This window comes from Nomascus leucogenys, chromosome 3, assembly GCF_006542625.1.
Source record: "Nomascus leucogenys isolate Asia chromosome 3, Asia_NLE_v1, whole genome shotgun sequence".
In the NCBI taxonomy this organism is placed as follows: domain Eukaryota; kingdom Metazoa; phylum Chordata; class Mammalia; order Primates; family Hylobatidae; genus Nomascus; species Nomascus leucogenys.
Genome location: NC_044383.1, coordinates 96,795,744 through 96,823,614, shown reverse-complemented (window position 1 = coordinate 96,823,614; position 27,871 = coordinate 96,795,744). Strand labels below are relative to the sequence as shown.

At 44.3% G+C, this 27,871-nt stretch overlaps 1 protein-coding gene across 4 annotated transcripts; it reads left to right on the top strand.

Moving 5' to 3' along the window:
• Positions 1-171: 171 nt before the first annotated feature.
• On the top strand, positions 172-27,871 carry DDO (D-aspartate oxidase). Of its 4 annotated transcripts, XM_030803160.1 has the most exons (6): positions 172-274; positions 2,316-2,491; positions 7,446-7,554; positions 10,955-11,131; positions 22,851-22,986; positions 27,365-27,871. In XM_030803160.1, the coding sequence occupies exons 2-6, from the start codon at positions 2,320-2,322 to the stop codon at positions 27,401-27,403; spliced, it is 633 nt and encodes a 210-aa protein (XP_030659020.1). In that variant the 5' UTR covers positions 172-274; positions 2,316-2,319; the 3' UTR covers positions 27,404-27,871. The 4 variants fall into 4 exon arrangements, with proteins under 4 accessions (XP_030659020.1, XP_030659030.1, XP_003255610.2 ...); XM_030803170.1 differs by lacking the exon at positions 10,955-11,131; XM_003255562.4 differs by lacking the exon at positions 27,365-27,871 and having other exon boundaries at positions 22,851-24,392.

Below are 27,871 nucleotides of genomic sequence, written 5' to 3'. Positions count from 1 at the left end.
TCACGGGCCAGAAAGGGAAGGGCTTGGCAGAGACAGCACCACGGAGATGACAGCTTGAGGTCACTTGCTCCTTTCTCCAGGGCAATGAGTGACAGAGACAGCCATGCAGGCCAATGGAAAGGAAGACCAGGGGGAATGTCCTGAATCAAGTCACCAATGGGAAGCAGTTTCACTTTCCCTCTGTCTCTCAGGGCACAAGACCAGCCAGGCACTGGGAAACAAGTTTTGGTGCCAGAGACTTTGGTGGCTTCCAAGACTGCTTTTTCAGAGACAGGTACTTGAATTCTTGCTTTCAGCTGAGGGGTCGTTCCGTCCGTGCTCTGGGAGTTTGGGGGTGTATCTGAATAGGGTCGGGGGACAGTGATGGACAGGCCACTGTGCCAGGACACACCACATTGCTCGCTCACTCCTCCTCCCTGGCAGCTGGTTATTCTTAGCCACAGATTGCTTGCCCTTTCAACTTAGTTTATTAGAGCTGTTTTGAGAGTGTTGCTGGACACGGGAGGCTGATGTGAAACAGTGAAGTCAATAAGGTAATTGGTGGCTGCAGGGCAGCACTCCTCAAGCCAGCCACCACCAGGCTGCTCAGGCCTGGGCCCCTTGCCTTCTCTTCTCTCAGCCCTGGCAGGCCCGCTCTCTCTCAGCTGACCAGGCCGCTGTACAGCAATCAAATTAATGTACCAAATTAACACAGAAATGCATAGACTGCTCGAGGAATAGGAATAACACACTAAACTTCATTGGAGGGCTTTAAAGTCTCGTAGTGTGGGAATCTTCAGAACTGGAAGAGAAAGCAGAGGCCACTAACCACCAAGCCCACGTTTTTCCTGCCAACAGCCCTTGCTGAGGAAGCTGCCCACCCTTCCAGAGGAAAGGTGAACCTCTGTGTGTGGGTGGCCATGGTTTGTACCATGTGGCCCAGTGCCCTGATTACTGTGCTTTGGACAGAGAAGGGCAACTATGCCAAGGGCCGATTCAGAGGCTGGTTCAGCCCAGTAAGCTGGCCTGGTGCTAGAATTTTGTCCAACAGGGGATGCAATGACCAACTGGTACAACTGCACTTTCTCTCTCTGGACTTTAAACCTGAGCCATACAGAGAGAGTCAGAGCAAGAATAGATGGGGAAAGCCAAAAACAGGGAAACAAAGGCAGGCGGGAATGCTGACAGTGGAGCAAGTATCTGTGGGTGAGGGGTGGGAGACCGGCTGCCAGCCCCAGGACACCCGGCCCGGGCTCCGGGATGTCTGTCCCCTGTATTTCCATTCGGCCCGGGCTCCGGGATGTCTGTCCCCTGTATTTCCATTCGGACTCTCCCAGGCAGCCCCCTTTATGAGACCACCTCACTGGGTCTCTCCTATTTACCACCCAAAGGAGCAAGTAATCCATCTGTTCTGTGTTACAGATGAGGGAGTGGAGGCTAGGAGACCACAGGCTGCTCCTCAGGTTACAGAACCAGTCCAAGACAGAGAGGGGGCCGGTGACAGTGGCAGATGACAGAGGAGACTGAGTTCAGCTGCTGAAACTTTCTGTAATGTCCTTATTATTAGAAACAAGTTTGTAGACAGAGTTGAGTTTTGAGTTGCTCAGGGGTCATGCCCCTCACCACTGCTCCTCAGGTAGTTCTGGGAGCAGAGACTACAGCTCTGAGGTTTTCCGTCAACCTTCCCTAGGTTGTGCCCATAGGGAAAATGGTTTAGGAAAGGGGGATGAGGCCGGGCACGGTGGCTCATGCCTGTAATCCCAGCACTTTGGGAGGCTGGGGCTGGCGGATCACAAGTTCAGGAGTTCGAGACCACCCTAGCCAACATGCTGAAACCCTGTCTCTACTAAAAATACAAAAATTAACCTGGCGTGGTGGTGGGCACCTGTAATCACAGCTACTCGGGAGGCTGAGGCAGGAGAATTGCTTGAACCTGGGAGGTGGAGGTTGCAGTGAGCCGAGATCTCGTCGCTGTACTCCAGGCTGGGCAACAGAGCAAGACCCCATTTCAGGGGGAAAAAAGAAGGAAAGGGTGAAGAATGAGTAGAAAACTCCTCCAGATGCAGACCTACTTACCGGCTGGGTGTCCTAAAGGCAAATCCAAGCCAGTTTTGTGCTACTCTCTAAAAGCCCATGGAGACCTTGTTGCTTATACCCCAATATTTAATGGAAAGTGAGCTTATGGGGATATCCTCTTTATCCCACAAGAAACACCAATAGGCTAAGTCTTATTCTGAGTGGCTGAAGACCTAAGGAAAAAACTCTCAAGACCAAACTTTGTCTGGATGGGAAAATCCTTAAAACAAGGTGTATAGCCCCCATTTCCCTCCTCACAGGCCCATGGACACAGCACGGATAGCGGTTGTCGGGGCAGGTGTGGTGGGGCTCTCCACGGCTGTGTGCATCTCCAAACTGGTGCCCCGATGCTCCGTTACCGTCATTTCAGACAAGTTTACTCCAGATACCACCAGCGATGTGGCAGCCGGAATGCTTATTCCTCACACTTATCCAGGTGAGAGATTTCAGTTCCTCTATCAGATACAATAGATGTCAGATAGAATGATGTTAGTGGAATTCTATTGACAAAGACGGCTGGCTATAGGTGTAAGCATAATATGCAGTTTTTTTTCTTTTTCCTTTCTTCTTTTTTTTTTTGAGACAGGGTCTCACTCTGTCACCCAGGCTAAAGTGGAGTGGTGCAATCTTGGCTCACTGCAGCCTCGAACTCCCAGGCTCAAGTGATCCTCCCATCTCAGCCTCTCGTGTACCTGGGACTACAGGTGCACACCAACATGCCTGGCTAGTTTTTGTATTTTTGTAGAGACAAGGTCTTGCCATGTTGCCCGGGCTGGTCTCCAACTCCTGACCTCAAGCGATTCATCCCCCTTGGCCTCCCAAAGTGCTAGGATTACAGCCGCCACGCTTGGCCATAATGTGCGGTTTTAACGGCCTCTTGGTTCATCTCTTAGGACAGCCTCAGTTATGCCACAGGACAGAAACAACATCCAAATCTTAGCAGCTTAAAAGGCAAAAGTTTGTTCTTGCTCACACTACATGTGGATTGAGCATCGGCAAGGGGCCAGCTGGTCATCAAGGACCTAAGCCGATGGAGCAGCTGTCATCCTGCTTGTCATCAGCGCATGTGCCCAGGGGCGGAGGGGAGAGGACCTCTGAGGTTCTCGCCTCTGTGATTAAACACTCTGGACAGGAAGCAACTTTCAACGCTTCTGATGATGGCTCATTGGCAGAGCAGGCCACATGTCTCCACCCTCAGCAGGAGGCCAGCAAGTGTGATTCTACAGTTCCCAGAAGATGGATAGCAGAAGCATGCAATGAACAGCACTGACAACTACATGATTGGCGGCTCTGTCTTCCCACTGATAACAGTAATGACTATCAAGTCAGAAATTACTTGTAAGGGAGCTAAAATTATCCTAACTTCTAAGCCTGTATAAGAACAATTATCAATATGCTTGTAATCAGTCAATCATAATTAGTTAATATGTATTAAGACCTGAAGATGCATGGATTTTTTTTTTTTAAGACAAGAGTCTTGCCCTGTCACCCAGGCTGGAGTGCAGTGGCACGATCCTGGCTCACTGACTCACTGCAACCTCCACCTCTGGGGTTCAAGAGATTCTCATGCCTCAGCCTCCAGAGTAGCTGGGACTACAGGCATGAGCCACCGTGCCCAGCTAATTTTTGTATTTTTAGTAGAGACAAGGTTTTGCCATGTTGACCAGGCTGGTCTCGAACTCCTGGCCTCCCAGTCCTCTCTGTTACAGGCGTGAGCCACCATGCCCCACCAATGCATTGATTTTTGAACGTTTCCATGCATCCTTTCCTTTCTGTATTTTCCACTTGTAATGGGGGAGGAAGAAAACAGCATTAAATAGAAACCAAAATCATGCTGCAATAATGAAGTTTACACACACTGTCCCCATTTCCTCATTTCCACTCTATTTTTCCTCTTTAATTTTATTTTTGTTTTTTTGTCAAAGTTATATATGCCCATAGTTTAAACCATCAAATAGGTTACAACGTTGATTACAAACCCCAACAATCTGGAATGTAAAAATTGCCCTGTCCTTTTAATCTGGAAACTCATGTTCTTCAATGTAAGAAGCAGTCTTTGAGTTATTCAGTTGTTAACTTCCTCCCTTCTGAAGTCCTTTTCCCTCTTTCTGGAAAAGTTAATATGCTGGACCTCCCAGACTGGTCCTCCAATTCTTTTAGCTTTGTCCCCCTCCTATTTATCTCTTTCTATTTTACTTTCTGGGAGACTTACTCAATTTTATCTTTTACCTTGCTATTGAATTTTTTATTTCTACTATAACATTTCTAATATTCCAAAGCTCTTTTTGGTTCTCTGAATTTTCCTTTGTTATAACACCTTATTTGTGTTAGAGGATTGCAATGTCCTCTCTTATCTTTATGAAGATCCTAATAACAGTTTTTAAAAACTTTCTCCCTGAATAGTATCTGAGTATCCATCATCTCCAAATTGTGGGAGGTTTTTGTTTTTGTTTTTCAATTTTCTCATTTTTCATGATAGAGGTTTTTCTTGGCCGTGTGGTATTCTTTCCCTGTCTGCTGATGTTTATGAGTGGACCCTGAACAGCAGATGGGAATTTCTGAGTGTTTGCATAGGGCTTGTTGCCAGTGAGCTCGCTGGAGTAAGAGGGCAGGGCCATTTATTTGGGGACATCTGTGATGTCATTCAGTTTAAGTTTTTCTTCTTGGGCAGGTCATGTTTCCCAGGGAAGAGGGTACCATGTCCTGCCTGGGGAAGGTGAAGGCCCAGATGCCAGCTGGCATTTAAGAAGGTGACAGGGGAAGAGGCTGGGGTCCTAGCATCCAGTTTGTATGTGTTTCCTTAACACTCCTGTTTTCAGCACAGCATCCCTGCCTTTGCTGGTGCTTTGTGTTTTCCAGTCCAAAGACCCCGAAGAAAGAATAGACATATCTTTTATTAGGGTGGTAATAGCAGTGGCCTTGGCATTGCAGGTCCAGGAGCTTGGCTGGTCAGCTCCTGGGAACTCCCTCCCAGGAAACAAACACAGGCACCTGGTGTATCCACCAGATGCCAGCTGATATAGTTTGGCTGTGTCCCCACCCAAATCACATCTTGAATTGTAGTTCCCATAATCCCTACATGTCGTGGGAGGAACCCGGTGGGAGGTAGGTGAATCATGGAGACAGTTACCCCATGCTGCTGTTCTCGTGATAGTGAGTGATTTCTCAGGAGATCTGATGGTTTTGTAAGGGGCTTTCCCCACTTTGCTCAGCTCAGCTCTCATTCTTCTCTTCCTGACACCATGTGAAGAAGGACTTGTTTGCTTCCCTTTCCACCATGATCGTAAGTTTCCTGAGGTCTCCCCAGCCATGCTGAACCGTGAGTCAATTAAAATTCTTTCCTTTATAAATTACCCTGTCTCGGGTATGTCTTTGTTAGCAGTGTGAGAACAGACTAATAAACCAGCTTACACTAAGTGCTTTTCTTGTGACGAGAGTTCTTGGGACCATTTTCCAGGCTCTCCCTTGCCTGTACCAGGCCTGAGTGAGTGTTCAGAAGGCTGCCAGCTAGTCATGGAATCATCCCTCAAAGGCGGTCTCTCATCTGAGGGCTCATAGGGCCATCGAGGCCCGAAATCTCTCTTTGATCAGGTGGCTGGGTCTCCTGGACCAGGGTTTTTCTCTCTGTGGTGCTGCTAGAAAAAGACTTTCGTCTTCTCTTTGGGTTTCTTTCCTAGACACTATTCAGATGAGCCACAGTCATAACTATCTCCTGTGCTCATAAATGTCAATACCATATGGAGACCATGCCTGTCCCATAGGGTTGTTGTGGGGATTAAATGAGTTGATATATGTAGAGCATTTAGAACAGTACCTGGCACATAGTAAGTGCTATATCAGCATTTGCTATTGTTTCCACCATTCCAGCTATAGTTCTGTTTTACCAGGACTTGAACATGAATTAGGTCACCAGGCTTCCTAGACCCACTGTTGGATGGGAATTGTCTGTTCTTTGGGATGACTTCTGCAGCATGTGAATCTCAGCCACGATTTTGTTTTTAAGGTTTGGGGTGAGAACAGGGAGTTGCATTTTAATACAACCTCACACAGTGGCATAGATTGTTGGGTAAAATCTATTTGAGGCCTAATTTAGTTCTCTCTGCAGCTTATTATTTATTTATTCCTTATTTCTAAAGCAGCATCCCCAGTGTGAAATTTTGGAATATAGTGTTAATTTCACATGGGCACATGTTTAAAGATGGCAGTACAGATTCGCTACTAAAGAAATATTTATTGGCCCTATAACAAGCGAATTGTCTGAAAATCCCGCTACTGACATGCCTTCAGTGACCTGGGGGCTTTGCCTGGGAAGCAGGATGTCTCCAAAGGTCTTTCTATCTGTTCCTTGAATTTCAGGGACACCTCTCTAAGTGGAACCAACTTAGCATCCTCTCTGCCTCAGTTCCCTCGTCTCCTCTGTGGCTTCCCTCATATATCAGCCCCTGAGGCTTATTGTTCCCTGGTCCCTGGCCTAACCCTAGCCACTCTCTCATGATCCTTCCACAGGAATCAGACGGCCACATACTTCAGCCACAGCTGGATTTGTCTGTGATTTTGGGTCATTCCTGCTCTCTCTGTGCCTACACTGGACACTATTATTTTGAGGCTTAAATGCTGCCTCTTGTTTCCTCCCCAACAGGTCTGGCACTCTTCCAAAAGTTGTGTCTGGGTCCAACCCCATGTGCTCTGGCAGAGGTGCCTGGGGGATGGTACAGTCCCTGCACGCCCCTGCTGGCCTCAGGACTGCTACTCTGGCTGGCACCTGATTCCATGGTGTGGAGGGTAATGGCAGCCCCTGCCGGGAAGTCTGGCCTGCAGGGGGCTCACCTCCAGCATGCAAGCCTTGTTTCCTTGTACCAGGAGGCAAGCCCCTGGGACCCCCATCGAGGTGCAGTCTGTTCTCTGTCCCAGTTGGCCTGGGCCCCACAGACCTGCCCATGTCATCCACTATGCTTTCAGCCCCCAAGAATGAGGCCCTCCGTCCTTGGTCCTATTGTCTCAACTGTGTGGCCAGCTGGATCCCGCAGCCATGAACTAAGCTCTGCTCAGGTTGGTTATAGACCGGCCAAGGACCTCTGGAATATACCTAGTACCAAAAATCACCTTCCAGCTGGCTCGCATGCCAGGTTTTGCCCTTATTGTCCTGTTTTCCCTCCATAGATTAATCATATGAGCAGATTTGGACAGCATGTGTCAACATGCAAATCTCTTGTTGCTGACAGATCCTCTGCCACAATGTGGCTCTTTATATTAATGTTCCTCCCTGCCTCCTTATTTTATTTTTGCCTCCTTATTTTTTTTTCCAAGTTTCTAGGAAGGAGCTTATTTGAAGCACTGTCATTATCATCATTTTCCTTTCTGTTCCACTTCGCTTTTCTCCATGATTACAGATACACCCATTCACACGCAGAAGCAGTGGTTCAGAGAGACCTTTAATCACCTCTTTGCAATTGCCAATTCTGCAGAAGCTGGAGATGCTGGTGTTCATTTGGTATCAGGGTAAGTAAAGAAATTTGAAGTTATTTTAGAGTGTAGTATGATCTTAACAGGTATTAGAGTTCAACATAAAATATTTACTGAGTAGCTGCTGTGAGCAGAGTGCTGACTTAGATGTAGGAGGATTCAGAAAGAGCATTATAGGCTTTACCCCAAAGAACTGAAGAAAGACAAGTTATGGTATTAGACTTTTTAACAATAAACAACAATCACAGTTTCTTATCACAAATACAATTGATTTTGGGTTTCCTCAGAGACCATGCAGTGATTTGCAAATTTGGTTAAAAAAACATGCAGGAGGTAAATGCTGGGTTTGGGTGATGTGGGGATGGTGCAGCTGATGGAAAGCAAACAGGTATGACATTGGGGTGGCTGCAGAGACCTAAGGGAGAGGGACTTCTTATTTATTCGGTGTCCTTGGAGAATGAGATATTCCAAAGAAGGAAATTTTGTAGGTCACTAAACTTGCCTTTTGAAGTGCCATTTGGAAAAAAATATTTCTGAAACTGTTAGCACGCTTCTATTTCATTTTTAGTGTATAATTTCAGTAGGCATGCATAATTAAATGAAAATTTGAGAATAAATGCTATTTAACATTTCCGTTAGTAAGACTAGCACTTAAAACATGATATCTTTTAATATCTTCTTAAACTGAGATCACTTAATATTCTGTCACTTTCAATTTACATCTCAGTGTCATCACATGATGTAACATACATGTCATTGGTGCATATTACACATGTAACATACATGTGTTATCCTGTGTGATAACATAGTCTTTCTGCGGCCTTCTGAAAAAATGTGTCTTACCTCCTCTTTTGATGTCAGGCTGCCCACTGATGTCTTCTGCTAGTCTAGTGTATGCATTTGCATTGGGTGAATTGCTACCCTTTTTCTCTTCTTGTTTTTCCTCACCATCACAAACACCAAGACGATGCTGACATCAGTAATTTCCCAAAAGCCCCTCCCCAAAGTAGCAGCTTTGCTTTTCTATCAATCTATGGATTGATTCTTCTGTATAACTAAATCTAGAGCCAGTTGATGAGCCAAGTAGAAAAAAATTCTCTTTGATTTATGGTCACACTGTCTTTGTCCAAAACCAACATGAGTCAGACTAATTCACAAATTTTGGCTCTAAGCAATTTTTGGAAACAGCCATGTCCAGAATTCAAATCCCCTGTGCATCTTTGGCATAAGTATTTAGCCTTATTCTTCTATTTATTCCTTCAAAACAACATATTCAGCATTCTTCAGTAACAAGTTCTTTCTTAGGTATTAGGGATATAGCAGTGAGCAATTTAGTAATACCACTAAGCATATAGTACATGCTTAACAAATATGTGTTGAGTTAATTTTTAAGGAAGACACAGTCCTGCCCTTATGTCGCTTATGGTCTGTAGGGAATGCAGTAAATCAAATGAGTTACCAAACTCACTGGGACATGAGTTACCAAAAGGAAGAGGCTAGGGTGCTATGGAAGCATATGTCTGGAGAAGAAACTTGCTCTGGGAAGTGATGAGAAGCCATCCAGATCAAGGTGCTTCATCTGAGACCATCAGGAAGAGTGTAAGTTAGTCTGGTGAAGTTGTAGAGGTGAAGTAGGGGCGAGGCAGGGTGGGAGAAGAAGGAGACAGCATTCCAGGTGGAGGAAACAGCATACACCTAGACCCGAGTCTAGGGCGACTGTGGTGTGTGGGAGGGACTGAACGAAGTCCAGAGAAATGGGAAGCCGTTGAGGGAGTTTACACAGTGAAGTGACTGGTCATAATTGCATTTCAAAAATATGTTTTCTGTAGTGTGGAGAATAGATTTGTGGGAAGAGATGATGATGAGATAGATTGGGTGTGGATAGTAGAAACAGAGAGTAGATGGACTTGAGAAATGCCTAAGAGGAGATTTGATAGGACTTCTCAGTTGATGGTGTGTGAGAGGTGGGTAGGGAGAGAGAATCAAGGATGATTCTTGGTTTCTGGCATTAGCACCTGCATGGATGGGTACCATTTTCTGAGTTAGGTAGGATTGGGAAAAGAGTGGATGTGTGTGTGTGCGTGCATGCATGCATGTGTGTGTAAATGCATGAGACTTCTAAGTGGACTTATCCAGTGGGGAGTAGGTAACATGGGTCTAGATCTGTTTTTGGAGTTCAAGAGAGAGAATGGACTGGAGATATAACCTTCTAAGTGCTCAGGACTGGAAATGTAGCCTTCTAAGTGTCTGGCCTGTAGGTCTTGGTGAAGATATGGAAGAGGGCAAGCTAGCCCAGGGCAAGAGTGGGCCAGCACAGAGCCCTGCAGTAAAGGACATTTGTACCTTCATGGGGACTGCTCTGAATCAATTACCTGGAGATACATATTCCAATGTGGGAATTATTAGCAACTATGCATAGCACTCAAATTATTTTCCTTGCTATTTTTGAGCAATGATGATTTATAACTTTTTTTTTTTTTTTTTTTTGAGGCAGGGTCTCACTCATCTAGGCTGGAGCGCAATGGTCCAATTCAGTTCACTGCAGCCTCGACCTCCCTGGGCTCAGTTGATCCTCCCACTTCAGCCTCCCCAGTAGCTGGGACTACAGGCTTGCACCTCCACACCCAGCTAATTTTTGTATTTTTTGTTGAGATAGGGTTTCACCATGTTGCCCAGGCTGGTCTTGAACTTCCCCTTTGCCTCCTAAAGTGCTGGGATCACAGGTGTGAGCCACCAAGCCTGGCATTATAACATTTATTCATTTACTGATGAAAACAACCCAATATTTACAAATCTAAACATTTGCATAGCAGCTATTAGTAGTACTATTATAGCCTTCTTGTTAACAACCAAATCTAGGCAGGAGCTTTTTAGAAAAGGAGTATTAAATTCCATCTTTAAAAAGCATGTTACTTTTAAGATGTTTTATTTGCCCAGTCACCAACATCTGCTATTTAGCTACTGAGTTATCTGAACCTAAAGGAATTGTAAAATAGATCATTTTCTCTTTGTGTTTATAGAAACTAAATTTTTAAAATGCTCTAGGCCAGGTGTAGTGGCTCATGCCTGTAATCCCAGCACTTTGAGAGGCCAAGGCAGGCGGATCACTTGAGCCCAGGAGTTTGAGACCAGCCTGGGCAACATAGTAAGACCCTGGCTCTACAAATAATTTTAAAAATTAGTCGGGGTTGGTAGCAAGCACCTGTGGTCCCAGCTATGCGGGAAGCTGAGGTAGGAGGATTGCCTGAGCCCCGGAAGTTGAGGCTGCAGTGAGCCATGATTGTGCCACTGCACTCCCGCCTGGGTGATGGAATGAGACTCTGTCTCAAAAATAAAATAAAATAAAATAAATGCTCTAGAGAATGTCATGTGACGTTTACTACAAATATGTTATTTCACAAATTTCAAGAAAAAATTTTCACTTAATATGTTTGAGTTGGCAGATATTTCAGAGCACTCCGACCGAAGAAGTGCCATTCTGGGCTGACGTGGTTCTGGGATTTCGAAAGATGACTGAGGCTGAGCTGAAGAAATTCCCCCAGTATGTGTTTGGTCAGGCTTTTACAACCCTGAAATGCGAATGCCCTGCTTACCTCCTGTGGTTGGAGAAAAGGTCAGTTGAAATGCTCCCTGCTATTTCCTTATCTGTCATAGCCATAAATCACTTCGTAGCTGTTCATAAAATACATACTGAAAAGTCTCTGGCGTCCCTCAGAGCTCTTTTGCATTGCCTCGCCACTCACAAATGGCCAGGGCTTTGCAAAACAATCTGAAGACAGTGTTTGTGTCACAAGGACTAAGTCACACCACGCTTCTAGTAATTTGTCTTGTATTTTTGGTGTGTACTTTGATGCCTGACTTATTCCCTACCCTTCTTGCCCCAGGTAAAAACCCTCTTATTGAAACAGTATCTTAGTTTTCCTCATCTGTAAAATGGAACAGTTTGGAGAATATATTTCCAGCTATAAAATGATATGATTTACTCTAATTCTTTGGATGAGAGAATCTTTGCTTATTATAAATTATTTTTGACTTTTTTCTCATTTGTGGTAAAGCAAAAAAGTTTCATTATTTCCTTTTGTCTTCAATAAGAACTCTGAAACTAAGGACCTATCCGAATTATGTCACTGCTTCCTCATTAAGTTCAGCCCGTGATAGCTTGAACTTGCATTTTGGCTTACTTTTCAGGACTTTCAGGAAACTAGTACTTAGTTTCCAGTTAGGAAACACAGCAAGAGTATCTTCATTTGAGATACATCAGTAAATCTGTCTTTAGTTTAGTCTGGACTTCCAGGCATGTTGAGAGTTGTGAAATACTGATCCTTTCAACTCCCATATGTGTATATTTTGGTAAATAGGAACAATGTGAATTATTGTGTAAATGTTGGGAAAGTGACTTGAAGTAGGCCGGGGCAACAGTGATCTGCTACCAGATGTAGGTTATAGGATAATTGATTCATATAATTCATTAATTACACAACTTTTTGTTGAACACATATATATCTGGCATTATGCTAGAAGCTAGTCAAAAAGAAGGATAAAATATGATTTCTTTTTAAACTAATTTCATGGTCTATTACGGATGACTGTGTGTATGTGTTTGTATATTAATTAACAATGACAGTAACACACATGGTAAAATAAAGTACAGACTTATGCAGGTTAGAATGGGAGCAGAAAGGAGGAAGCCTAGATCTGCTAGGCACATGTCAGTGGCATCACGATCTAGTTTTGTAGCTTTTCAAGTGCTCTTCTCACTTTTACCTCTTAGCAATTTATATGGGACATTTTGCTTCTGTAAGTTCTAGTTTCATAAAACCCATGCCCTTTTGTGCCTTGTTCACTGGCTCATAAACCACTGTTTATATGCCAAGTCTGGACTTGTCTACATCAGCTGATAAACGTATATTTTGAGCTATCACATGATGGAATTGCCCACCAGCCAACGAGCAAATTTTAGCAGTATCACCATCTTTCCTGAGCGGCAATAGTGTGTAGTGTTGAATTTTCCCCCTTCTAAAAATGACTAGAAATACAAAATTGGAAGCATTGATGCTAGTGATAAGGAATTGAGGCATCATATAACTTATCTTAATAAAATCCAGAATAAAATAAAATAAAATAAAACAAAAAAGTTAGAACATGTGGAAAAAGGCAATAAAATAAAATTTAGGTAAGTGGAAATTATTAGGCATGGCAAAAAATGGTAGAGTTTACTTTCAATACAATGTATAACTTTTTTAGATTATGACTCAAAAATAGCTCAAAATGGAAGAACATGTACAAAATATTGTGTATAAAAGGTGAGGTGTCATTAAGGAGTTTAACTTTTTTTGGTATTATTAGTGGTTTGGGCTGAAGTTTCATTATTACCCCCAAGTCCATTGTGTGGCTTTCTCATCTTGGATTTTTGTCTTAATGATCAGTAAGGTTTCTAGAAAACTTAGCTGGAGCCCTGTGGTCTCCAGCAGATCAGAAAGAGGCAGATGAGTGAGAACCTAAGAGTATTGTTCTCCCTCAGAGACATGGTCAAGGGCTGATTAAGGGCTTTCCTGGGTGGGGATGGCCAGGGGTATGCGTCAGGGATGGTAATGGACACAGAGCTAAGGGAGGTAGAGAAACTAATAAACTCTTCCTACAGATTCCTAACACTTTGCTTCATTATTTTCGCTTTCTTTTTACTCCTTATACATATTTTCTTTCAGAACCATTTGAAAGTAAGTTGCAGTTTTTCTCTTGTGGCTCAGGCTGGAGTGCAGTGGCATGGTCTCAGCTCACTGCAACCTCCTGGGTTCAAGCGATTCTTCTGTTTCAGCCTCTCAAGCAGCTGGGATTACAGGTGCCTGCCAACACGCCCAGCTAATTTTTGTATTTTTAGTAGAGACGGGGTTTCACCATGTTGGCCAGGCTGGTCTCGAACTCCTGACCTCAGGTGATCCACCCGTCTCGGCCTCCCAAAGTGCTGGGATTACAGGCATGAGCCACCGTGCCTGGCCCCATGTTTAAATATTTAAATACTTGCTCTCAGAACAAGGGTATCCTCTTACATAAACACAGTAGTATAATAAAATCAGTATCATTATATTGATACAACACTATAATCTATGGACCTTATTCATATTCTGCCAATTGTCCAAATAATGTCCACATATAAATATAAATACACACAACACATAATTTTTTTCCAGTCCATAACCCAATTACAGTCACACATTGTGTTCAGTTGTCATGTCTCTTTAGTCTCTAGTCTGTCTTTGTCTTTTATTACATTTACAAGTTTGAATAGTACAGACCAGTTGTTTTGTATAATAGAATGTCCCTCAATTGGGGTTTGTGTGATGTTTCCTTGGGATCGGATTGAGGTCCTGCATGTTGGGGTGGGAATGCATAGAAGTAATGTTGAATCCTTATTGCATCATAGCAGGAGGAAGATGATATCAGTTTTTCCCCTTATTGGGGCTGTCAACTTTCATCACCTAGAATGCCAGGTATCTCTACTGTGAGGTTACTACTTTTTCTCTTTGTAATTATTAAATATTTTGTTGTAACGTACCTGAAACTATGTAAATATCCTATTCCCATGAAACGAGTTCCTATGAAACTAGTACTTTCACTTGCGAGTTTTTAGCATCCATTGATGATTCTTTTTTTTTTTTTTTTTTTTTTTTTGAGACGTAGTCTCGCTCTGCCGCCCAGGCTGGACTGCAGCGGCGCGATCTCGGCTCACTGCAAGCTCCGCCTCCGGGGTTCACGCCATTCTCCTGCCTCAGTCTCCTGAGTAGCTCGGACTACAGGCGCCCGCCACGATGCCCGGCTAATTTTTTTGTATTTTTAGCAGAGACGGGGTTTCACCGTGTTAGCCAGGATGGTCTTGATCTCCTGACCTCGTGATCCGCCCGTCTCGGCCTCCCAAAGTGCTGGGATTAGAAGCGTGAGCCACCGCACCCTGCCATTGATGATTCTTGCCTGAACTATTTATTACTGTGATGTTTTCCAAGTGATCATTTTGTAACTCCATCTATATAGTTTGCTTTCTACTGTAAAGAAGCTTTCCTTTTCCTATATGTATTTATATCAGGATGAACTAATTGATACCTGTTTTATTCAATGAATTATAATTTACCCCCTCCATCATTTTGATGTTCAAATTGTCCAAGATTAGCTGAGTAGGAGCCCCTTCAAACTGCTCTTGTGTCTTTTTGATATGTTCACTTGATTTGCTTTTTTTTTTTTAAAGCACTTTTTTACTTTGGAGCACAAGAAAATTCCACACACCCCAAATTTGGAGAAGAAAAACATTTTCTTTTCATGAATATTTTCCACCATCTTTCCCTTAACACAAACCTGATGCAATGCCACAATTTAAATTTTTGAATTCAGTGCAGAAAGAAATTGTGTTTTCTCTTTTTCTGTTCTCTTTTCCTCTGTCCCCTGAAATTTTCACTCTGTTGCAATGTAAATCCTGATTTGAGGTGTAGTTAAAGAACACACCTCTACAACAACCACCTGGAAGTCCAAGTTGACATTTAGAATTTCTAGATTCCTAAGAGTCCTGCATCTTCACATGGCAACAAAGGGGCCCAGGAGCATGCCGGGAAGCACCGCGCTCTATCCATATCTTCCCTGAAGACAGGTGTCTTTGGCCACTCCTTGGGCTCCGGGGTGCACACAGTGGCACAGTCTGCCCCTGGGAGGAAGACAGTGAAGGTCCTGGAAGAGGACAGGGAATATGGGGATCCTGGGTCACCAGAAGAAAGGCTGGAAGTGAAGGGAGAGGGCTCTGGCTGGGCGCATGCCCGAACCCCACACACTCACTTCCTCAAGAAGAAAGCATGGCTGGAGAAGGGCCAGAGCGGGGTCCTCTGGGTGCTCAGCTGAAAGAAGGTGCCGCTCAGATGAGCCAGAGTAAGTTTTGAGTCCTAGTGACAGCCTTGAGCTTATGGGTAACCAGGGAAGGGGGTGTGAAGCGTTTCTTCACAAACTTTCTTCGGCCCAAACTTTCACTGAAGCATTGGCTCTAAAGTCTAGAAGTGAAATGCAAAGGCTTAACTCCTCCTGGGAGAGAGGGCTCATTGCTTTCATCTTGCTTTAAGGGGCGAATTGTTGATAAGGCCCTGGGGAGATGAGGAGAGTTTTGATGGGGTAGGGAGGGGGCGTGAAGGCCCAGGGCACCTGAAGAGGTGTCACCGTGGGAAGGGGCAGAGGCAGGGACGCCAGCCTCCCCCCCCAGCACACAGTCACCTCCTCTGAGGAGTCCTCATAAGTCTCCCAGTTGGCCTGGTGCTGCCCTGCGTCGTGGGCAACGTCCTCCTCTGCGGGGGCTGGGGGTCCCCACGCGGGACCATGAGTGGGCGCCAGTCCCCACCCCAGCCCACTCCTGCGCACCCTCCCACCTCCCACTACTCCGAGAGAGAGTGTTTTAGCTCCGGGCAGCCCCCGTCATTTCCACACCGAATCAAATATTATCTGAACGATGTCTTCTTCCTGCTTCCAAAGCATCGCCTTCTAGAAGACAGGCCCCGTAGTTCCATCATCTCTGTGTTTTCAGGCCTGACCCCTGACTGCGGGAGGAAGGCCTGGGTCAACCCTGCCACCCCGTCCTGGGCTGCGGGCCTGCGGTCAGCATTTCCCGCTACTTAAAATGACCCCCGCCAGGGGGCTTGGGGCTGCGAGGACCGCAAAGCCATTGGCCCAAGACCGGAGGAGAGGGCGGTGTCTGGGAATACGCCGCCTCCCGGCTGTGGGTCGGTTATGGGCAGCGGGGAGGAGAGGACCGAGGGCTGCCCTTCTACCCGAGTCCTGGGGAGACCTTCTTCAGTTCGTTTGTTTGATACACGTGCCCGCCAGGAAGGTGGTTGAGACGTGAGTGCCTCAGACAGAAGGCACAGGGTGTGCTGCCGGGGAAGACTTCAGCGCCTCTGCTCCTCACCCCCTTGTGCCCCTGAGACCTGGCTCCCTCCTGACCCCAGTGTGTGGCCTCCACAGACAGCGCCCAGTGGCCCCTGGCCATGCACATTAGCTCCCTGCAGCCCGGAGCCTGCGTCCGACCAGGCTGGTGGAGGAACAAGGCCACGTGTCCCCTTTCCTCCCGCAGGAGGCATTGCAGTACGGGACTTCTCTCAGCCCAAGTCGGGCCTTTCAGGGCGAGCATTTCAGGCGTGGCGGGCGGCAGGGCCGCGTCCCGGTGAGGGGGCGACACCTGGGGCTCCCTCTGGGCTGCCACCCACTGACCTCCCTCCAGGCGACCCAGATGGGACGCCACACAATCTCTGTTTGCTCCTCACACTCAAGGTCTATTTTGTTGCCACCTAGGCCTCTTCCACACAATGTGGGTATTCAGCCTTCAGTGTTCTCACTCAAAAATAAGCATTTGCTCAGCAAGCCACACAACAATGGCTTCAGCCTAAGCACGATTCTTTTGAAATAATACAAACTTCTACAAAAAAAAAATTTGTACTACAAATTAGATCTTTATTATTTTTCAAAAGATGGAAGAGATCATCTCCTTCTCAAACAAAAAGTAAAACAATAATGCCCAATAATATACAGAAGAAACACAAACAAAAACCCCACAGAGTTTGAATCACCCATGCAGGTCATATTTCATATCATATTCTGCCAGTGGAGTTAAATTCTGCTGCTTTATTACTGGCTCATTCCAGGAAATGAGTCAGTGAGGCATTAAGTCTTCCTCCAGGCAGCCCACCTAAATCAATCCTCCCAGAGGGACCAGGATTGTCCTGCCTTTGACAACATTCAGAAAACTGAGAGGCCCATTTCTGTGCTGAGCCCTGTAACATGGACACATTGATCTCTTTCCAAGAGGCCATGCCTTATCCTGTGTCCCCAAGGAGGCCCAATGCTGACCACAGCACTGGCCACACTGAGCTACTTGCCCGGTACTTTCATTGCCCCTTCTCTGATTAGCTGATTAGGCCTCTCTGTAACTTTCTCTGGGAGAGTCCTCTAGTGCCCATCTTTTTCTTCTCCTGTATCTTGTGTTCTCCTGCTCGGCCTGACTCACAGGAATGCCTACGAAAGAAACTGGCTTCCTCGGCACCATCATTAGCCCCATTAGCCAGCCATGTCTGCCCTGGAGCTCACCAGGAGCCTGTCTTTTCCCCTGTCCCCGCTGCCAGCCACGGGTTCTCTGCATCACAGCCCCCACCTACCTGTTTAGTGCTACCTGAGATTCCTTTCTTGCCATGGCTTCAGCTTCAGTGGAGTATAGGAATTGCCTCTGATTCCAAGAGCAGAGAGGGGATGAGGGGACTCTTTGCTCCTGGGAGGCCGAGTGTGTGTGTGTGTATGTGTGTACGCATGTAAGATTTGCTTAGTGGACCCTTATTTTCCTCAGGGGCACAGCCAACTCAATTTACCTCCTTGCTGAAACTCCCAGTGGGCGAAGGAAAAGCACTGAGGATGACCATCCTCCATGTTTGTAGGTCAGGCTGATGCAGTCCAGCAGAGGGCTAACTTAAGCTTGGGGAAATGGACACTCTTATGTTTTAGGGTGATGACCAGAGGATGCTGGGGCTATTTCATGAGCCCTGCTTCTTGAGTGCCCCTAACCCTATTTCCTCATGGGAGGTTGGGACAATGGTATTCTTTCTGTCCAGGATGAGGTCTTGCTCAGTTGCAAGAAGCCCCAAGAGGAAAGTCATCATGCTTCTTGTACCTCCAACCATGTCACTCCAAACTTCCAGAATAACGACCTCATATGGTCATAGAAGCAGCCTGGTAGGCACTTGGTCACCTAATTTAACATCTGACTTCTGGGTACAGTTTCCTCCTATGCATTGGTGCCATCTTATGCATTGCCCATGGGATACATAATAATGATGGGCATCACTATGTGGTTGCATTACAACAGCATAAAGGTGATAAGTCTCCAGGTACATTTAGTGAGTTTTCCTCTGGGATCCAAGGCCTAGGAGCAATCCAGCACAGGAAGCCTGACAAGGCCCAGCCACTAGGATAGCTTAAGAAGTCACCAGGCACAGGTTGGACTTTTATCAGTAGCTTGACCAGCAGGGAACCCTTGAAATGGAAAAGACAAGACATTTGCACTTATTTAATTCTTGCATAATCATCATAAAAACCCTATAAGCTAGGCATTCTTATCCCTAGAAAACAATTTCAGTGAGTTTTAAAAATTTGCTGAAATCCCAAGGCTGGCAGATTCTCTTATTCCCCCAAATTATGAAAATAATTCTGAGTTTTAATTAATTAGGATATCTGGAGCACAGAACATAATGTTCAAATATTAACACATGGAATCTACAATGTAAGAATAAAAAAAACCCCACAAAATCAAAATAATGTTCAAATAATGATCAGTTAAAACTTTTCAAAATTGAAATATCATCCTTAATGAAACATAAGTGATATACAGGTATGGAGGGTAAGAATACTCATAGATAATGCACTGGGTCTTGTATTTTACAGCAGCATGGAAAACCCCTAAGCACTTCTTTTAAAATAAAAGGTCTTTATTGAGCAGCTATAGCGTGTTAGACACAGTGTTATGCTTTTTCCAGATGTTGTCTCATTTCATTTTCACAACAAGCCTAGGGAGTCAGTATTATTACCCCCATATTATGGATACGGGATTAAAGCCTAGAGAAGTGGAATAACTTGGCCGAGGTCATATGAATGGTAAAGGTTAGAGGCCTCCTAAGCTCTTTTTAAAGGTCTTTTCTTCGTGTTCACTTTTTGAAAGATTATCAGCACACTGAAGCCTGCTGCTCAGTATTACTACAAAACTCCAATTTACTCTTCTTTCTGTGCCAATGTCAAGGGGAAAAACAACCTTTACAGAGTTATTTTACCTTTAAAAACATTTATCTATTATTACATGTTTAAGAACATAATTTAAGCTTCTAAATTGGTTATTCTTACTGAGAGAGCCAAAAAAACCTGTCCCCATAATATTTGCTATATTTAATACTTTTTATCTATGAACAGTTTTACTTATAAAACAAACAAACAAACAAAACAGTAGCTCCAGCTTCATTCTCTCTCTTTTAACTACTTTTAATTACACCAAAAAGTAATCCATTGGCTTTATTGGTTCTCTGTGGCCCCAAAGTGTAGATTCTTGCCAGATTCTTTTCTGTGGTTTCCTTGCCTCAGGTAAACAATATACTCCCTTCCTTGGATTTTTAGAATAAAAAGCAACCGAATTTAGATTCTGTTGTTTGAAGCATTGGTGCTGGCAATGCAGCTTGCATTTAATAGGAAGTGCAGTGCAGGTTCATGTGATCTCAGAGCAAGCACAGCCTCTGAGTTCTTCTTGCCTCCTAAGGGTGCTGGGCACAGTACAAGCCCTCAACAAATACTTGTTGAATAATCAATGAGTCTAATCCAGAGGTTTCAAACTGTTCTTGAAACTGCTCAGTAGACATACTTCAGAGGTCTCTGCAGAGGGAGGGAGTGTGAAGAGACTGAGCAGATGGAGCTCTGCCCAGCAGCTTGACCTTCAGTCAGATGCAGAGAACTGCAAAGATGCTGAGATGACAGCCTGTGACTTGTATTTGATGGAACAGGAAGCTGAGCTACTGGGGTCAGGGTCTAAGATGCCATTGAGTAGCAATGTTGGTCTCTTCCACGCTCATCAACATGAGGCATTCTCTCTCTCTCTCTTTCTCTCTTTCTTTCTTTTTCTTTCTTTTCTGAGATGGTGTCTTGCTCTGTCTCCCAGGCTTGAGTGCAGTGGCGCGATCTCGGCTTGAACCTCCACCTCCTGGGTTCAAGGGATCTTCCCATCTCAGCCTCCTGAGTAGCTGGAATTATAGGCGTGCACCACCACGAACATGAGGCATTTTCTAGAAACGCAATCCAGCATCAGAAGGCCAGTTTTCTGCTGATCTTAATACAAGTTTCAGTTAAACTCTCCAAACAGGAAGTGGGGTGGAAAGTTAGAATCACTTTAAAGAGTCCGTCCTTGCTAAGTTAAAATTAGTTGTCAAACCCATGCCGTCATTGACCACCATTGCAGAAGTTTCTGTCTTTTCTTATTATTTTCCTTTACATTAAACCTGTTTATCTGGCCTTGAAAGTACATAGCGCTCAGAACTGCTGTGATGATCATTTCTGCTCTCTTAGGGGCAGGCAGGATACAAGCATTCTGCCTCCATTTTCAAGGTCAGCCCTTCCCAGTTTCTCCCTGAAATGGCTTGGATTGCAGCAGCCAGAGAGAGAAGATGCCAAAGTTCTGCCACCCTGTATTTCTCTCCAGAGAAAAAGAATGAATAGGATGTGTAAGATCAGCAGGGTGAGTTGGCAGACAGGCAGGAGACCCAGGAGAGCTGATGGTGTAGCTCCAGTCCAAAGGCCAGCAGGCTTGAGACTCCGGAAAAAGCCAATGTCCCAGTTGGAAGGCAGTCCAGTAGAAGGAATTCTTTCTTCCTTGGAAAAGAGTCAACTTTTTGTTTTATTCAGGCTTTCAACTGATAGGATGAGGCCTACCCACATTAAAGAAGGCAATTAGCTTTACTCTGCCCACTGATTTAAATGTTTTTCTCATCCAAAAACACTTTCTGCAGAAACACACAGAGTATGTTTGGCCAAGTATCTGAGCACCCCATAGCCCAATCAAGTTGACACATAAATTAACCATCACAGGTCCAAATCAGGATTTCATATTGTCTTTAGTATTGGCTAACACTTACTTCCAGTCCACTTGGTGTGGGGCACTTAGCTGGGTCATAGGGATGGTAAGAAGCATAAGATACAATCTCTCCCCTTGAGGAATTTGTGATTTATTGATATCGGTCCTCTAAAATGTATTGTGATTGATGACTGTTCAAAGTAGTGGCCATTATTTTATTGGAACCTCACAACCATCCTGTGAGACAGGCAAGGGAGGTATCCTCCCCATGATGCAGATGAGGAAACTGAGATTTGGAGAAGTGAGGTGAGTTGGCCAAGAGCTCAAAGCTAATGTGAGGCAGAGCTGGGACATAAAGCCAGGCTTTCGGATTTCACACCACTTCTCCTGTAGAACTTAGTCCATTCTGCCAAGCATTTACACTTCTGTCTGCCAGTTCTTCTGTCAGCCCTTGAGGAAGGGCACTGTCACTCACACCCTTCTGGTCCCTCTTAGCAGCGCCCTGCATGCAAGCATTCGGCCTGCGTCTATTGAACAGAGCTGCTGATAGTCTCTTTCTCTATTCTACAAGTGACCTGTGAATAAGATTACAGGTCCTGGGGGTTATTGTTTATTGGGTAGACTTTCCATTTTGCGATATTAAAAAAGTTCTGAAGTCCGGACCCGGTGGCTCATGCCTATAATCCCAGCACTTTGGGAGGCGGAGGCAGGTGGATCGACTGAGCTCGTGAGTTGCAGACCAGCCTGGGCAACATGGCAAAACCCTGTCTCTATCAAAAATACAAAAAAATTAGCCGGGCATGGTGGCACACACCTGTGGTCTCAGCTACTCAGGAGGCTGAGGTGGGAGGATCGCTTAAGCCCAGGAATTCAAGGCTGCAGTGAGCCAAGATCACACCACTGCACTCCAGCCTGGGTGACAGAGTGAGACCCCCATCTCAGAAAAAATAAAAATATTCTGGAGATGGATAGTGCATATGGATGGTGATGACGGTTGCACAACAAGGTAAATGTACTTAATACTACTGAACTTTACACTTAAAAATCGCCAAAATGGTAAATTTTATGTTATGTGTATTTTACCTCGATTTAAATAAAGACTACAGGTACTGGACAAACCATTTCTTTTCATTATTGGTATAGTTGGTCCAAAAAATATAATAATTACCAACCACAGCTGCCATTTAGCTCATCAGCTACAAATATTTTGTGTTCTTCTCGTGCTAACATAGTTGTAGACATAAAGCTGGTGGGGATATGACCCCTGTACCTTTTAGTTAGGGAGACCAGGCTAATACAAAGGAGCATGCAAGAGTTAACAATATGAGATAAAATGTTTAAGGTAGCAAGTTTAGGTGTTAAATAAGTGGTATAAATAACAAATGCTTGGACATTTAAAATACCAAATCAACTTGGCATTTATTCAGCATCTAGAATAATATAGGAATTTTACAAAATTTTAAAAGGGCAAAGCGTATAATTTCCTTCGTTTTGAATTTTCAAGTGGTTTCCATTTAGATTCACCTTTGGAAATCCCCACTTCCTAGGATGTGAAGCAGTTGATGGCTAGAATTTGGCCTGATTGGGCCCTGGAAGCTCTTGAGGTGTTTGTTCATCAGATCATCGCCTAATTTTTGTTCCTGGGTTCCTTTTCTTTACTTCCTGGAAGTAGTTGATCAGGACGCTAACAAAGGCTCACTTCATGGCCTCTGTTCCATAGGATAAAAGGAAGTGGAGGCTGGACACTCACTCGGCGAATAGAAGACCTGTGGGAACTTCATCCGTCCTTTGACATCGTGGTCAACTGTTCAGGCCTTGGAAGCAGACAGCTTGCAGGAGACTCAAAGATTTTCCCTGTAAGGGGCCAAGTGCTCCAAGTTCAGGCTCCCTGGGTGGAGCATTTTATCCGAGATGGCAGTGGGCTGACATATATTTATCCTGGTACATCCCATGTAACCCTAGGTGGAACTAGGCAAAAAGGGGACTGGAATCTGTCCCCGGATGCAGAAAATAGCAGAGAGATTCTTTCCCGATGCTGTGCTCTGGAACCCTCCCTCCACGGAGCCTGCAACATCAGGGAGAAGGTGGGCTTGAGGCCCTATAGGCCAGCCGTGCGACTGCAGACAGAGCTCCTTGTGCGAGATGGACAGAGGCTGCCTGTAGTCCACCACTATGGCCATGGGAGTGGGGGCATCTCGGTGCACTGGGGCACTGCTCTGGGGGCCGCCAGGCTGGTGAGTGAGTGTGTCCATGCCCTCAGGACCCCCATTCCCAAGTCTAAGCTGTAGATGACATAAAATGACAGCAAATAGACTGAGAGACTGTTGATCGAAGCACAGAACAGGTTCAAATAACTTTTCCACTGCATGAAAGTTTAATTAGACATTTCTTTGTTTTCAACATTAGAAGTGGTGTAACATGTAAGCTGAGCACAGTGGCATGCCTGTAGTCCCAGCTACTTGAGAGGCTGAGGCAGGAGGATCGCTTGAGCCCAGGAGTTTGAGTGCAATCTGGGTAACATAGCCAGATCCCACCTCTAAAAAACCACCAACAACAAAAGAAACGATGCAACATGTAAGCTTACTTAGGAAGTCTAGCATTAATGGCATAGGGCATAAAGCTCCATTTTTTGTTAAAAATACTTCTTATAGAGTAAAATTTCTTTAGAACTGATGTCCAAGGACCTATGCAGATTTATATGAATGTTGGAAGCTGTAGAGATTTTGATATCATTTGGGTTATAAATCCACAGGAGGAGATAATGTATGGAAAACATTTAAATCACTGTCAGTTGCAGAGCTGCCCGTAATCTTCTTAGGTTATAGCCAAGTCAGCAACATAATTCCTCTAAATAAAATTACATTGTGCTCACACAATGCTGGATTATGACGTTTAATTGAAGACAAAGCATGCTTGCTCCTAGTATTAGCAGCAACCTTTTCCTCCCCTCAGCTGGTAATGATGGTAGGAGACAGAGATGAAGTTGCCTATGGATGTCATATCAATTCAATAGCTGCCTGGGGTCAAACAGCTAGGGGTTGTACATTCCACTACTGTAAATGATTGAGAGCTGGTTTGCAGTATGGTTGGCTTTGCCTAAGCATTTTTGAAGATGAACAGCATGTGCAGCCAAAGAACTAATTTGCTAATTAAGGTGGAACAATCATTCTGAATGAAATATAATCAGAGTATTCCGCAGTTTGTTAAGAAGTATTGGGGAGGAGGGGAATGTCTCACAAGAAAATGAGTTGGAATTGTTGAGTTAAATGAATTTAACCTGTTTTTTGACTCAGGCCTACTCAGAGCCTTTAATGTGTGCATGTGTATTGTGAATCCTCTAGAGAGCTTGGGTGGATGGAAAATGACATGCTGATATTGAGGTAAAGAGGCTTGAGGAGCCTGGGCACGGTGGCTCACGCCTGCAATCCCAGTACTTTGGTTCAATCCCAGTACTTTGGGAGGCTGAGGTGGGGGGATCACTTGAGTTTGGGAGTTCAAGACCAGCCTGGCCAACATGGTGAAAGCTCATCTCTATAAAAATACAAAAATTAGCTGGGCATGTTGGTGGGTGCCTGTAATCCCAGCTACTTGGGAGGCTGAAGTAGGAGAATCCCTTGAATCCGGGAGATGGAGGTTGCAGTGAGCTGAGATCGCACCATTACACTCCAGCCTGGGTGACAGAGCAAGACTCCGTCTCAAAAAAAAAAAAAGGCTTGAGGAGAAATGGATTTAATTTTAATTTTTGGAGAAGACTACTTCTGTTAAATGATACAGTAAGTTATATTTTTGACATCCTGAATGAGATACAGGGTTGCCAATGAAAGTGTGGGAAAGAGAAAGCTCTCAGCACAGCTACAGCTTTACTGTTGTGTTCATCCAGAACTTGCATATGATTTTGTTTGCAGAGAACATTCTGCTGGTAGACAGTGAGAGAAGCCCACCAGTGTTTTTTGCAGTCATAATCATTCCTTGCAATATTAACATTCTTAAGTAAAATCAAGTGTGGGCTCTTTCCTATAGATTTCCACCAGGGGGTGGTGTTGTATCAGATTCAGATACATTGGCACATTCAAAAATTTAGAAATGACTAGAAATAAAAGATGGATACCAGGTATATAGAGTGTGTGTGTGCTTCTTTTGAGGTTTTGGAGTTTATATACCCCACGTGCAACTCTTCTGAATTCTGTTTTAAGTATTTGAGAAATGTATAAGTTTAGACAGACTGGAAACACACATATGCATCATACGTAATCTGTGAGAAATAAAAGGTTATGATAAAACGGCATTTTTTAAAGGAGGAAATAATTTTTTAATAGTTAAAAATAAAAATGAAGGCCACTGTTCAGAACAGGTAGAATTTCAGTCATTTCGAAGCAGCTTTAAGTGTACTCCTTTGTTCACTATGCCTGTGGTTTAGATCCTGTGGCATTTTTATTGTGTGTGGTGGGCTCACCTTCTATGACCTTTGCCTATTTGTTACTCTAGTTCAGCTTCACTCTGCATTTTATATTTCTAAAGTGCAACGCTACAAGAGTGCAAGATTGGAGGCTTCTTGAGAAAGTGGTCGTGGCTGCATGCCCTGATTTCATTTTCACTAATTGCTAAATATTTGTTCCCAGTGTCTCTGAAACATTATTCATTTTGGTCAGTAGCTGCCAACCTGGGCTGCACCTTAGAATCACCTGGGAAGTTTTTAAACAATGTTGATGCCCAGCCCTGCTTTACGAAATTAGAATCTTTGGTGAGTGGGGCGGAGCTGCTGCATCAGTGTTTACTTAAAGCTGCCCACAAAGTTCTGAGAGCCAGGGCTGAGAACAACTGAGCACTCTTTCCCTCCCCTCCTTCTAAGTCCCTGCTGCTAGCGTCACCATTATCCTTCCCTTCCTTCTTCGCAATCTTGGGGCATCGAGCTCAGAGGGATGTGCTCACTTAGGCAAGTGTGTCCTTAGGCACTTCTGGGCAAGGTGGCCTAGAAGAATTAGCTGTCCCAAAATAGCTCTCTAGAAATACTGGAATCACCTTGCTGGCTATCGGTCAGCTGCTCCAAGACAGCTATCTGTCTTTATCTGAAAGACAACAGACTGAACGTACAAATGGACAATAGCTAGACCACATATAAAAATAGAACTCTGGCCCACAAGCTGCAGCAACCTGCCCAGGAAACCAATTCCCTTATCTACAATAAACAACACAGGAAGCCAGCCTGCTATACGAGTATATCAGACTTGCAGGAAGCCATACTGCTATCTCTAGAAATAATCCAGAAAGATAAACAATAACTTCTGTAACAATTTGCACAAAATGGCCAGGACTTGATTAATAACTGACAGCATCCCTAATTTTTGCCCCCACCTCTAACTTAGAACAAATCAGAGAAAAAAAATATGCTGGCCCCCACTTCTAACTTAGGACCAACCATATAGGATGCTCTTCTTCTAGTTAACTTGCCTACAGTGTCCCCGTGCCTATCAGGACATATGCGAAGTCTTCTCTTTTTTCTGTTGTGAAGCTTTCTCACCCCTCTGCCTACCTTTGAATCTCTGCCAAATGTAAGTGTGATGGGCTGACTCCCTTGCTATAGTAAAATCTAAAGAAATAGCCTTTGCATTTCTCATTTGACTGGTATATTAGTCAGAGTTCTCCAGAGAAACAGAACCAGTAGGACATATGTAGACATATAGAAAGAAATTTCTTATGAGGGTTGGCTCACACAATTATGGAGGCTGAGAAATCCCATGATCTGCTGTCTGCAAGCTGGAGGCCCAGGAGAGCTGATGTAGTTCTAGTCCAAGCCTGAGTGCCCAAAACCCAGAGGAGCCAGTGGAGTAAGTCTGAAGGCCACAGTGCTGAAATCCAGGGACAGGAGAAGACAGATGTCCTAGCTCAAGCAGAGAGCAAATTTGTCCTTCCTCACCTTTTTCTTCTATTCAGGCCCTCAACAGATTGGATGATGTCCACTCACATTGGTGAAGATAATCTTCTTTACCTAGCTTACTGATTCAAATGCTTATCTCTTCTAAAGATATCCTTATATATACACCCAGAAATAATGTGTTGCCAGCTAGCTGGGCACCCTTAGTTCAGTCCATTTGACACATAAAATTAACCATCACAGCTGATCTTCATTTACTTCAAAGATTTCAATGTTTATATAAGTCGAGGTCTTCCTGGGTAATCGGTGCTACTGCCTGAGAATAGACTGCTTTATTTTTTCTTCCTTGTTTTCTGTTTCAGAACACCTTTCATTTTTTTCTGAACATGAAGAACAACTGATTTCCTTCTTAAATCTCTGCTTTCAAGTGTCTGGCCTTTGTGGCTGAGTGTTTGCCTGCTGTGCCTGTGACCCAGAGGAACGAGGCTGCTTTGAGCCCTGTCACTGCCAACGTGTGCTTCAGCAGGCAAAGGTTATACACGAAATTTTAGGATTTTTTTTTTAACTTTTGGGATTTTATTTGCTTAGGAAGAAAAAAAAAATTTAAACAGAAAGGCCATAGCCCCGTTGGACACAGTTGTATAGAAGAAAGGCTGTTTTTTAAAATGACATATATTCTTCCTTTTGTTGAATAATGCATTCAAATCAACTGATATTTGAACCAGTTTTTCTCAATCAATTAAAATCTTTTAGAGAAAAGGAAGAAAAGGATGGTGGAACATGTGTCCACTGGGAGTTGTAGTTCTTAGAAACCTGTTCCAGGACTTTCATAACTTGTCAAATATTTGAAATAAATGTAGCATTTTTTT

Coding starts and splice junctions, on each gene's coding strand:
- DDO (XM_003255562.4), top strand. CDS start 2,320: ATGGACACAGCACGGATAGCGGTTGTCGGGGCAGGTGTGGTGGGGCTC. Junction 2,492..7,445: donor TATTCCTCACACTTATCCAG/GTGAGAGATTTC, acceptor CCATGATTACAG/ATACACCCATTCACACGCAG. Junction 7,555..10,954: donor GGTGTTCATTTGGTATCAGG/GTAAGTAAAGAA, acceptor AATATGTTTGAG/TTGGCAGATATTTCAGAGCA.